The sequence below is a fragment of the Brassica napus genome, chromosome C7 (assembly GCF_020379485.1).
Source record: "Brassica napus cultivar Da-Ae chromosome C7, Da-Ae, whole genome shotgun sequence".
Lineage (NCBI taxonomy): Eukaryota > Viridiplantae > Streptophyta > Magnoliopsida > Brassicales > Brassicaceae > Brassica > Brassica napus.
In genome coordinates, this window is record NC_063450.1 from 10,537,141 (window position 1) to 10,549,788 (window position 12,648).

The 12,648-nt window shown below is 38.6% G+C and overlaps 1 protein-coding gene across 1 annotated transcript; it reads left to right on the forward strand.

The window, feature by feature from the left end:
- Positions 1-263: 263 nt before the first annotated feature.
- LOC106449412 (probable fucosyltransferase 5) lies at positions 264-2,216 on the forward strand. Its single transcript, XM_013891173.3, has 2 exons — positions 264-536; positions 625-2,216. The coding sequence occupies exons 1-2, from the start codon at positions 371-373 to the stop codon at positions 2,070-2,072; spliced, it is 1,614 nt and encodes a 537-aa protein (XP_013746627.2). The 5' UTR covers positions 264-370; the 3' UTR covers positions 2,073-2,216.
- Positions 2,217-12,648: the final 10,432 nt, after the last annotated feature.

The window sequence follows — 12,648 nt, forward strand, 5'->3', positions numbered from 1 at the left end:
TCCAAATGATTCACTAGTTCAATACTTAATTTTGAAAATGATACGTTTCATTGGTACAACTTCCATTGATTCTATTTCAGTTTTTTTTTTAAGATTAGACACACGTTACATGGAAAATCATACAGACTAACACAACAAAATAATTGAGTTCCAGACATTATTTGCATTAAACAAAGAGTGGAGTCATGTTCCGGACTTCGTTGATAGTCACGACTTGACAACCACGCCATTAGAATATTAAGTGTTACTTATAAATAAACAAATACGAAGTTTCTTCAACTTCAAATCACCAGTAAGAGTTGTAATGACGCTAGCCATATAACTCATTTTGTATAATCTCCTCATCACAAGCGATCAAACAAAGGTCAACATGTATCACAAATTTCAGATCTCTGGCAAAGTCTTCATGGCTTTGGGTTTGAAGATGAAGATTCTGATAACAGTCCTCTTTAGTTGTGTACTAATTTGGTCTACAATGTTATTATCATCCTCAAACAACAACTTCAAGAACTATTTTCTTGATGATACAACCAGCGGTAAAAATAACTCATACAGCTTCTGTGTTTTACATTTAACTCGATGAATCCTCATTTTGACTTTTACGTTTTAATTTTCTTGTCATAGATTCAAAGGAAACACCGAGAGATAAATTGTTAGGTGGCCTTTTAACCGCTGATTTTGATGAAGGTTCTTGCTTGAGTAGGTATCATAAATCTTTCTTGTATCGCCAGCCTTCCCCATACAAGGCTTCTGAATATCTAGTCTCTAAGCTTAGAAGCTATGAGAGGCTACACAAACGTTGCGGTCCAGACACAAACGCTTACAAGAAAGCCACAGAAAATCTTGTTCGCGATGAGAATTATGCAAGCAAATCTGTTGGTGAATGCAGATACATTGTGTGGGTCGCGGGTTACGGGCTTGGAAACCGAATGCTAACTCTTGCTTCTGTGTTCCTTTACGCTCTCTTGACAGAGAGAATCATTCTTGTTGACAACCGCAAAGACGTTAATGATATCTTATGCGAGCCGTTTCCAGGTACTTCATGGTTGCTTCCTCTTGACTTTCCCCTGATGAATTATACTTATGCTTATAGCTACAACAAGGAATACCCTCGTTGCTATGGAACAATGGTGAAAAATCATACCATCAACTCGACTTCGATCCCGCATCATCTATATCTTCATAACCTCCATGACTCAAGGGATGAAGATAAGATGTTCTTTTGCAAAAAAGATCAAAGTTTGATCAACAAAGTCCCTTGGTTGATTATTCAAGCCAATGTCTACTTCGTTCCATCTCTATGGTTTAATCCAACGTTCCAACCCGAACTGATGAAGCTGTTCCCGCAGAAGGATACCGTGTTTCACCACTTGGCGCGTTATCTTTTTCACCCGACCAATCAAGTTTGGGGTATGATCACTAGGCACTACCATGCTCACTTAGCAAGAGCAGACGAGACACTCGGGATTCAAATACGGGTTTTCAGAAAAGACGCTGGATATTTCCAACACGTCATGGACCAGATCGTAAGTTGTACACAAAGAGCAAAACTGTTGCCTGAATTGGCCGCACAAGAGGAAACACAAGCCAACATGACCTATACCCCGAAGGTTAAAGCTGTTCTTGTCACATCTCTGTATCCAGAGTACTCTGACAACTTAAAGAACATGTTTTGGGAGAGACCAAGTTCGACAGGAGAGATTATTGAAGTTAGTCAGCCAAGTGGAGAAAGGGTTCAGCAAACAGACAAGAAGCTTCACGACCAAAAGGCGCTTGCGGAGATGTATCTTCTGAGCTTAACCGATAACATTGTCACAAGTGCATGGTCTACATTCGGATATGTTTCTTATAGTATTGGAGGATTAAAGCCATGGTTGCTTCATACGCCAAGGGGTAACAAAACTCCTGATCCACCGTGTGTTCGGTCCACGTCGATGGAGCCTTGTTACCTGACTCCCCCGTCTCATGGATGTGACGCTGACTGGGGAAAAAACTCGGGCAAGATTTTTCCCTTTGTTAAGAGTTGTGAGGATGTTGTATATAGTGGCCTCAAGCTACATGATGAATTATAAATCTTTTTTATCACAGCTCATTTCATTAGATTGCTGAGTTATTGAAACCAGAGGACAAATGTTATATCTATTTCTGGTTTCATCTATAATAATCATCATTCCTAATGTTCAGTTTTTTTCTTAAAACTAAAATGCAAAAAATAATCATGTTTTTATGCTTAATTGAAGATCTTAAACTTTACAGTTTACAACTGAATACTCTGTATTAATATGCCAATGCATAGAAACAACAGACCAAATGTCCCAATAACGAGGAAACAAATTCATTAAGTAATTACTAGATTTTGATCTGCGCTTCGAAAACGCGGATTTTCTTCCGATAATAACATTGTTAGACATAAATTAATGTTACGGTTTTGATATGCATTAATAAGTTACAAAGTTGTATTATATCAAAGAAGAAAAATGAATTTTTTGTTTAAAATTATATAATTTATCAATTAATTTTTTTGAGATTTTTTTGTACATTTTTATTTTACAACATCATCTTTATATTTTGTGTATATTTTATAAGAGTTACATTTGTTAAGTTGGTGAGACATAAGATTTACTTAAAATAGATACGTAGGCTTGTTAATAATTTTTATCAGTGTTTTTGTACATGACCCAAACCCGTGGCCAACCGGTAAATTCGGTGATCTATATATAGTTTGGTTCGGATTTAGTTAAACGTGATACGTAAAAAATCTTATAAAATTTGGTAAAAACTCAAAAGCCCATCATTAATCTGCTATCCGATAATGGTTAACCCGATTAAAACCAATATAAATCTGATGATATTTTCTAAGAAAAAAATGATACTATTTGATTTGTGATTTTTTAATCTATACTATTAAAATATAATCATGTGACCTAAAATATACTAATCAAAATTCTAATAATTTCATATTCTATAAACTTATAAATATATATGTATATAAATTTAATATTTTACGGGTGTATATAAGGCATAGGATTTTAAGACATGAGGTTAGAATTGTTATAATATTTTCATTCAATAATGAATGTGTGTGACCTAATATAGTTATAGAAAATAACCAATCTGTTCATAATACAAAAAACATATCTCATAATTCTCTTACGTTTTAAAAAAAATCTCTCACGTTTTAAAAAAAATCTCTCACGTTCATGTGTCTTTTTGTTTAGAAGGTTTCTCATGTTCATGTGTGGCGTAATTATTGTGTGTTTATACCATACATGATAAACTCAAATTAAGAAAAAAAAAGAACGATTGGTCCATTCATGGTTATATGATATAATATATGATTATACATATCAATTAAGAAATTTCTTTTCACGCCTTTGCGAATCGGGGAAATTTTATGTTTACCACTTTCATGGTACCATTTTTCATCATTACCACCACTAAAATGACATCTTCAAAAATACCTTCTTCACTAAGTGCCAAAAGATTCTTATACCCTTGTTATCTATATATATAATAAATTATTATTTAAATAAATTATTTTTTTTTTAATGTTTTCGAATTATACTTTTTCAAATTCAAACTTTTTTATAATTTTTTTTTTTTGAATTATTTTTTGAATTTTTTTCAAAATTTCTTTTTGACAATCAAAAATTATGTTTGAAACTATTTTTTCAAAAAAATTATATATATATATTTTTAAATTTTTTTATATATTCTTAAGTATTTATTTATATATTTATTAGAATCATAAATTTCACATTCCAAAAACCCTACACCACCCCTCAACTCTAAACCTTAAGTCTAGATTAATTAACCCTACAAGTATAAGTGTCTTTTACCCTTCATTAAAAGTGAGGGTAAAAGTGATTAGTGTAAACATGAAAAATGGTATTATAAATATGGTATTTGTGGCAATTTCCCTTGCGAATTTGAATTTAGCTACCTAAATTATTTTTTTTATAAAAAGCTAAATCCATGAAATTTCACAACTATTTAGAATGTCCACGGATTTTTTTAAGGAATGTATGTTAATTTCTATAATTTTATTTATATACAAACTTGGCTATATTTTTTGGTAAATATGAAATAAAACATCTTATATATTAAAACAGAAGTCACAACTTTGGTTCATGTGTGATTTTTTTTTTAAAATGGACATATTCCTAGAAAGTCATGTTATATTTAATATCTAATCTTATCATTTAAATTTTAGGTCTACCAGAAATTTTTATTGGGTTATAAATAATATGATTTAAACAATAGATGATCCATTAGATTTTTAGATAGTATAAATTAAATAAATATAATTTAATATTGTAATATTATATCTCTATATGCTAAATATTTAAATATTTGTCGATGTTAACTTTTAAAATTATAAAGATTTTTTTAAAATAACAAAAATCATATTATCTGACAATGATTAATCTTTACTAATTTAAACTAATGAAAACAAATTTTAAACTATATAGTTTATTTTTAAAATTAAACAAAAACTAAATGTTTAATTATTTACTCGATAATATAAATCTATGAAGCGAAAAGTTTAATTTTTTAAATTTTTTATAAATTTGTGAAATGTTACAATATCTTTGAATATGACAATAAAACAATAATTTACTAATCTTTATATATATAGTTACGATTTTAATAATGAAATAATAATCCAAAAATATATATATAGAAGAAGATACAAATACATGTGAAAGTTTGAAACAATCTATTCAATGAAAAAAATATAGAGTAAAGTAATTATGTTTTAAAAATTGATAAACACATATATATTATATATATACCAATTTAGAATTGACAAAATATTTTTATAAAAATAAATGAAAACAAAAACCCATGCAGTTACGCGGATCGAGATCTAGTGTGAAGTTAATAATGAATAAGTCCAACAACCTTTTAAGGTAAATTTTTAAAATGATTCTGTTGTAATAGTATTGATATTAATACCAACTAAATTTAGTATTGTATATTTAACAAATTCAAATATATTTTAATATGTTAATATTCTAATTTGAATATGTATATTATAATATAAAAAATTTTATTAGTTTAAATATCTGGCATTAATATTTATTTTAATAAGTTGAAGTAGTTTTTAAAATTCAATAATATAAGTTATTATGTATATGTAATTATTTTGAATTTTAAAATTTATAAAATATTTAATAAATGGATTAATTAAATTTATATTTAATTGGTCTACCAATTTAATTATGAATATCAATTATGTATACATAAATTTTATAGAATTTTTATTTCTTATTCTATAAATAAAAATGAATTGTAATATTTAATATTTATTACGAATTTTATTATTTAAAAGTAAATACAAAAAATAAATATATTTTTACATTTAAATATAAACTATTAAATGATATTATTAAGTGTGATCTTAGAAAAAGATACTTAAGAATCTTTTAGAAATCTTATTTTGAAAATATTAAAATAATATGTTAGATATAGTATATATTTAATAAGAACTAAGTTAGCTGGAAGAGAAATAATGGAAAATTTAATTAATGTAATGGTCCAACCTAGAGTATTTATAAGTAGATAAAAAAGTTCTTTTGTTTTAATAGTATTGATGAGATATTTAAAAGATTTGTTTTAGTGAAACATGAAATATTTGTTTATATTAAATAAATATGAAATTTAATATTTAAAAGTTTTGTATAAGTGAAAATAAAATATGCATTTATATTTTAAACAAATACGAAATTATTAAATATTTCAAATGGTTTATTTGAATGAAAATTGAAATATATATTAATATTGTAAATAAAAACATATGAAAAGATTTTATTTAGATAATTTCAAGGAGAATAGGGGAATATCTATTTGATTTATTTGTTATAGAATAATTCAAATATTTATACAAAAAAAAATTATTTAAGTAATTTTATAAGGAATGGTCCAACTAAAAAAATCACACCTGAAATAAGTCATATGACTTTTATTTTAATAGCATAGATTTTAAATAATTACAAAATTGGGGTCTGGAATGAGACACCACTGCTGTTCCATTCTCGCTCTGCCCTAGGAAAATTCCAGGAGAAGTTGAAGGCTCTAAAAGTTGAGATGAGGAGTCTGAACCGTGATCTGCATGGAGATCTTCATGGTCGGGTCAGACAGGCCTATGAGGAGTTATGCACTAGGCAAACAGAGGCTATGCAAAACCCGCAAACGTCCACCTTTGAGGCTGTGTCGGATGCTTGGGAGCATTGACACCATATATCAGGCATTGAGGAACTGTTTTTCTATCAGAAATCTAGAGTTCAGTGGTTAGGGCTTGGCGATAGAAACTCTCGTTTTTTCCACAAAGTCACTCAAAGTCGGCATGTCAGGAACACCATTAGGCGCATTGTCACGGGAGATGTCAGAATACTCAAGAGTCCCTCTGATATTAAGTGTGCAGCAGTAGATCATTTTGAAGTTTTTTTGAACGGTATTCAGCAAGCAGAAGTGAGATTACCTCAGGAAGAACTTAGGGAAATAATTGATTATCGATGCTTGGATGCAGATGCTGCTGTTCTTCAGGCTCCGGTGCAAGCTGAAGAAATCAAGGAGGTGCTGTTCTCTATGCCAGCTAATAAGGCTCCTGGTCCGGATGGGTACCTCATGGAATTCTATAAAGCCGCCTGGTCAGTTTTGGCGAAGGATTTTGTCACTGCTGTACAATCTTTCTTCATCTACGGGTTCATGCCACACAACATCAATGCCATGATTCTATCTTTGGTTCCTGTGAGGGGATTTTTGTGTAGGATCTTTGTGAGTACTACAGAACGATGGGCAAGGCTTTGATTTCGTATGAGTTTACAAGTAATAAGGTGGAAAGAGACGTTTTATTAGATCAAAGAGTTGGAACTACAATAGATTGGTGTATAAACCTTAGTTCTAGCCGCCTAGCTCTAATCTCTAAGTCTCCTCGTGTTGATCTCTTGCTTTAAGGTTTAGGCTCCCCTTATATAGTTGTTTTAGGTCAGCCTTTAGTCGGTTGGAGTATGTTAAACTCTTCCATATTCCGAAATATGGAAGGTTCACTCTATCAGAAGTTTTCCTTTTTCCCGGAGGAAGGGGGTGGTCGCTGGGACCAGACCCGAAGTACTTCCTAGCGGGGACCCGGGGTGTCTCCTAGCGGGGACCCAAAGTCCGGTGTCCTTCCTAGGGTCGGGAGGAATTCAATACCTGAGTATTTTTCCCCAACAGTTTGCCCCTTATTGCTCGATTTCGTCATCGGACTCGGGGAATAACCTGTGCACTCAAGTCAACCGGAGTTGTTCATCCTCTGCAGGCTTTCCCTAGGCAGGACATCGCTCCAGTAATCCTGCTATCCCGGGTTCCTCTCAGGCCAGAGCCACATTCTGACCCCGTGGGAGGACCGGTTCCCTGATAACAGACCGGGTCTGGCACTATCTTTCTTGAACCGCTGATGTCTTGTCGAAGATGGAGAAGCTCGGGGCTTCTGACGGTGTCTTGGAGACGGCGGAGCCTGGAGCTCTGGTGATTTCCGAAGAAGATGCCTGCGTATTTGAGCGCGATGCGTAGGGGCAGGTCCGGATACTTCGAGCGATACTTGAGTCGATTCTTCTCTTGGATATATGTTTTTTTGTGAAACTTCCTTTTTCAAGGAGGATTTCCCTTTATTTCGCAAGGACCAAGTTTCCTTTTTTAATGCTTGTCATTTATGCCGGGGATTCTCTCAGATATTTGGAAACATCCATATTTCCTTTTCTGGCTCTTCGCGGATGGGCGATCCGGATGTATATAAGGGCTCGAGAGATCCTCTAATCGGCCTCAACCCAATTCCAGCGCTGACATCCGGTTGATAAAGATGAATCCTGAACTGCTTGCATTTCCGTCCTCACTCGTGGGTGGCCGTCCAAAGCCACGTCATCTTTTCACCGATCCTTTCTCATCTCCCATCCCTTCTTGGGGAGGGGTTCCGGAGGCTGACAGTGAGGCGGTCCCGATGGCACCCCTGAGACGGCGCCGTTCCTGTTTCTTTGATGATTGTCCCCGTTCCGAGATCTGAGAAGGAGATCTTGCTAATATGCAGAGGAAATATGCGGAGGAAATATGCAATTCATCCTTCAGTGGGGATGAGGAGCCCGTCTGAGTTCGAGCGTGCCCCAGATGGAGGAGCAAGTGAGATAGCTATCTATGAAGCATATCTGGATGCAGGCTTCCGGGGCATTATCCCTTCCCTTATAGGCGAAGTATCCTCTTTCTTCGGTTTCTGTCCTTCTCAACTTACTCCCCTCACTTGGAGAACTTTAATGGCTATCCAAGTACTCGTGGAACTTCATGGGTTTTCCGTCGGGGTACACAAGGTTTTATACTCGTACTACTTTGTCCCTCTGATGAAGAAAGCAGGGTTCTATCATCTCCGATCCCGCGATGGGACTCCTTTAGTCGAGGAACCTTCAAGGGGTATTAGGGGAAACTATCCCTTCGGGGATGGCTGGAGCAATCAGTATGTATTCGTGAAGATCCAGGAACCTGTTGGTTATCCCACGTCCGGGCGTACTGTTGGTAAGTTCTTCTGCTTGTTCGATCCTTGAGTTTTGCCATTCCTTTTGGGTTTCGTTTTTTATTTACGCTTGGTTCTTGCTATCAGACGTGTCTCGCCCGGTTTCCTTTGCTGGAGAAGCGGTAGCGAAGCTTATAATGGGAGTTCCTCGGCGATTTCGATGGGTAACTTTTCTGGTGAGCAAGGAGGCCTTGCGTCATAGCCGCGTTTGGGGTAAGCCTTCCCCTCTTAGTTTTCACCTGATAGGATTCCGTTTTCTTATACCCAACGTTGCTTTTTCCAGGGAACGTGGTTAGGCTCCCAGTGTCGGCCATCTATGATGAGCACCAGGAGGCTAAAACTCGGAAGAGGCGTCCTCTCTATACCCCTCCGCCAAGATCGGCAAGAGCTGCTTCATTGGTTATTGGCTTATCTTCCACCTCGTCAACAGGTGCTGAAGCCGTGCCTAATCACGACCCACTGGTGGATGCTCATCGGAGGTTAATTGGCGAGGTGTTCTTCCTTCGTAGTCAGGTGCAGAACATGATGGCTCGCCGGGATCTGTTGATTCAGCAAATGAAGGCGTCGGCCAGATGGGAGCTCATGAAGGAATGGCTGGAGAAGCGAGTGGAACATTGGGATCCTAAAGAAGAGTATCATCGACATCTGTTCCTGTCCCGGGGGAACGACCAGCAGTCGGGGAATTTCTCCCGGGTTGCCACCCCGAGATCCGTTGTGGGATCGCGATTCTCGGAGGATCCTTCTTTCTGAATGATTTTTGTTTCTGAAACTCTGGCTTTTGTTGAATCTCCTTGTTTTGAATAATGGCTCTTTGCAGCCCCCTTTGGTTTTTGGAATAATCAGCTCTTCATAACTCTCTTTTTATGCACTCTTTTTATGCATTCTTTCCTATTGCTTTGAATGCTCTGATGGTAGTACTTCGAATTTTTAAGAGGATCTTCCCCGCCTGTTTCTCGGTTAGGGTGAGACTCATAGTATATGATAGCTCCTTTATCCCCTCTGTAGGCTAGATAACTGGTTCCTAGGAGTGAACCGCTTTTCTTGGGATACGTCATGAAATTTCAGAGGTCATCTATGGATGTTGGGGTTGTCCCCGACTTGGAGATTACGCAGGGATCAAAAGGTAGCCTAGGAACCCGGGGGTTACAGCTAGGATCTGAGAGATGGGCTCTGAACCCGGAGGTTTCAGGTTTTTAGAATATGGACTCTTGGAGTCTGGAGATTGTTTTTGTATCCCGGAGGTCGCGTAAGTACCCGGAGGTGGCGGGGGGACCCGGAGGTGGCGGGGGAACCCGAAGGTTCTCCTTTAGATCCTGGGATCATGACTGGAGCCCGGAGGCATTATGAGAACCCATAGATTCTTCATTAGATCCGGAGACCGTACTTAGAACCCGGAGGTTCCTGAGATCGTGACTGGACCCTGAGGTCGTGTGAGAACCTAGGATTTTCCCTTAGATTTTGAGATCGTATCGGGATCCTGGTGTTTGTATTTGGACCCTGAGGTCACATGGGAACCCAGAGGTTCTTAGAGATATAATGACCCCGATGCGCCCTTAGGCTACACAGGGGTTCTATCCTCTTTCTAGGATCGTATTTGAAACTCTGAGGTCGTATAGGAACCCGGAAGTTCTTGCTTAAATCCTGAGATCCTTGATTGGAACCCGGAGGCTATATGGGAACCCAGAGGTTCTTCCTCAGATTTTATACACAGGACCCAAAATCGTATGGGGAACCGTGGGTTTCCTCTTTAGATCGGAGGCTTGCATATGGGCCCAAAGTTCCTTGGGAACCCAAAATATTTCTTTTCGCAGGGACCGTACTCCGCCTTCCTAGGCAAGACTACTACCGGTACCTGTTTGGATTTTGCATTCTGCCACTCGGAAGCTGGCCACTATCGAGTTCCTATGTTGTATTCTACTTCTGCAGGAAGTCACTGACAGGTTTAGAGGGTGCTGGTGTGGGTGTTATGACCCAAGTTCCAAGCTTTGCTGCTTTCCACGTCTGGAGAAGCAGAGTTTTAATTGCTCCTTGTGTTTCATAGTACTTTTGCAATAATTATACCACGCGTTCCCTGTATTGTGTAGCACATAGCGTTTTAATACATGTACTTTTCACAATGGTACTCTAGGGACCGCGACGCGCCTTAAGCTGCACAGGGGTTTTAGGTAGTTTTGACATCATACTCAGGCTTGCGCATACCCATTTCTGCTTTATGTCTCATACCCATTTTGATTTTCTGTGGACGTGCCACTGTGGACGTACCACTTTTTGATGAGGGTTGGCCAGGATCGGAGGTCTCTAGAGACATGATCCAGCTCGTATGCCCCTTTAAGTATTGTGATTTTCCTACTGCCATTATAGTCAGAACTATTTTATTACAAGCTTTGTCTGGAGACGTTTAGCATACATAGGAGTAGGAAATCAGAATGCTTAAATATTATATAGTAAGATAATAGAAATCATGGTCCAGAGACCATATTAAAAATGATAGGCTTTGAGGTGCAGGGCGTTCCAGCAGTTGGGATGTATTTTACCTTTGCTATCTTGCAGCCTGTAGGCGCCTGCTCTCCACACCTCAATTACTTTATAGGGTCCTTCCCACCCGGGGGTGAGTTTCCCTGTTGTTTTTTCTGCTCGTCGTAAAACCCAATCCCCTTGCTGGAAGGTCATGGTTCTGACTTTCTTGTTGTACGTCCTGGCGACGTCTTGCTGGTAGGACCAGTTTCTTGGCCGCGCGGCCTCTCTCTTTTCGTCGAGTAGGTCGAGGCTCAGCGTCATCAGTTCATCGTTCTCTTCTTGAGAGGTGGACCCTGAGGCCGTTGTTCTTACGTGCATCTCCGTAGGCATTATGGCCTCAGAGCCATAGACTAGCGAGTAAGGAGTTTCCTGCGTCGCGGTCTTAGGAGTGGTCCGGTAGGCCCAGAGGACTCCGTGCAGTTCTTCCGCCCACTTCCCATGGGAACCCTCCAGTCAATTCTTAAGCATGCTGACCACGGTATTGTTCGTGGATTCCGCTTGTCCGTTAGACTGGGGGTGTCGGGGTGTGGCGAAGGTAAGCTTTATGCCCGAGTCCTTGCAGAATTCCTTGAAGTTGTGGCCCATGAACTGGGGTCCATTGGCGGTGACGATCTCATGGGGGACCCTGAAGAGTGTGATTACGTTGGTCCACATGAATTTGTGGATCTGGAGATCTGTTATCCGGCTGAGTGCTTCTGCACCCATTTGGAGAAGTAGTCAGTGACAACCAGAAGGAAGACCTTCTGCCTCGGCGCCTTAGAAAATTTCCCCACTATGTCCATGCCCCATTTTCTGAAGGGCCACATTGAGCTTATGGATTTGAGGTTTTCTGGAGGGAGTTTAGAAGCCGGAGCGTGCCTTTGACACTGGTCGCAGTGTTTGGCTTGCCGGTTGGCGTCTGCGGCCATCGTGGGCCAATAGTAGCCTGCCCTTCTGGCTCTGAGCACCAGGCTCTTGCCGCTAGAGTGGGATCCACAATCTCCTTCATGTAATTCTACAAGGATTCTAGCGGCTTCTCGAGGTGTGACGCATCTCAAGTACAGGCCTGAGAAGGATCTCTGGTAAAGCTTCTCCTCGGAGATACAATATCTTGTGGCTTGCTTCTTGATTTTTCTGGTCTCCTTGCGATCTTCCGGGAGAATGTCATTCTCTAGGTACCATATTAGGGGGGTCATCCAGGTTTCGCCCTCTTCGATAGCGGAGACTGTTTCAGATTGGGGTTCCTCCAGGGTGGCTGGCCATTGAAGCACGAGCAATGGGATGCTCATCTGGCTGTTAGTTTCGAGGGCGGACCCCAGATTAGCCAGGGCATCGCCTTGCGAGTTCTGCTCCCTGGGGATTTGAGTGAGCTTGCAACTCTTGAAGGAATTTGAGTGAGCTTGCAACTCTTGAATTTCTTGATGAGTCGCTGGGCGATCGCCAGATACTGAATCATGCTATCATCCTTTGCTTGGTGTTCTCTCTGCACTTGGTTGATTATTAGCTGGGAGTCACCGAAGACCTGGATGTTTTCTGCTCCCATTTGATGGGCCAGTGTTAGCCCTGCGATTAAGGCCTCGTACTCGCTTTCGTTGTTGGTTGCTTTGAAG

Excerpts from the sequence above, each read along its gene's own strand:
- LOC106449412 (XM_013891173.3), top strand. The coding sequence starts at position 371 with ATGTATCACAAATTTCAGATCTCTGGCAAAGTCTTCATGGCTTTGGGT. Across the intron at positions 537-624 it reads TCTTGATGATACAACCAGCG|ATTCAAAGGAAACACCGAGA; the intron begins GTAAAAATAACT and ends TTCTTGTCATAG.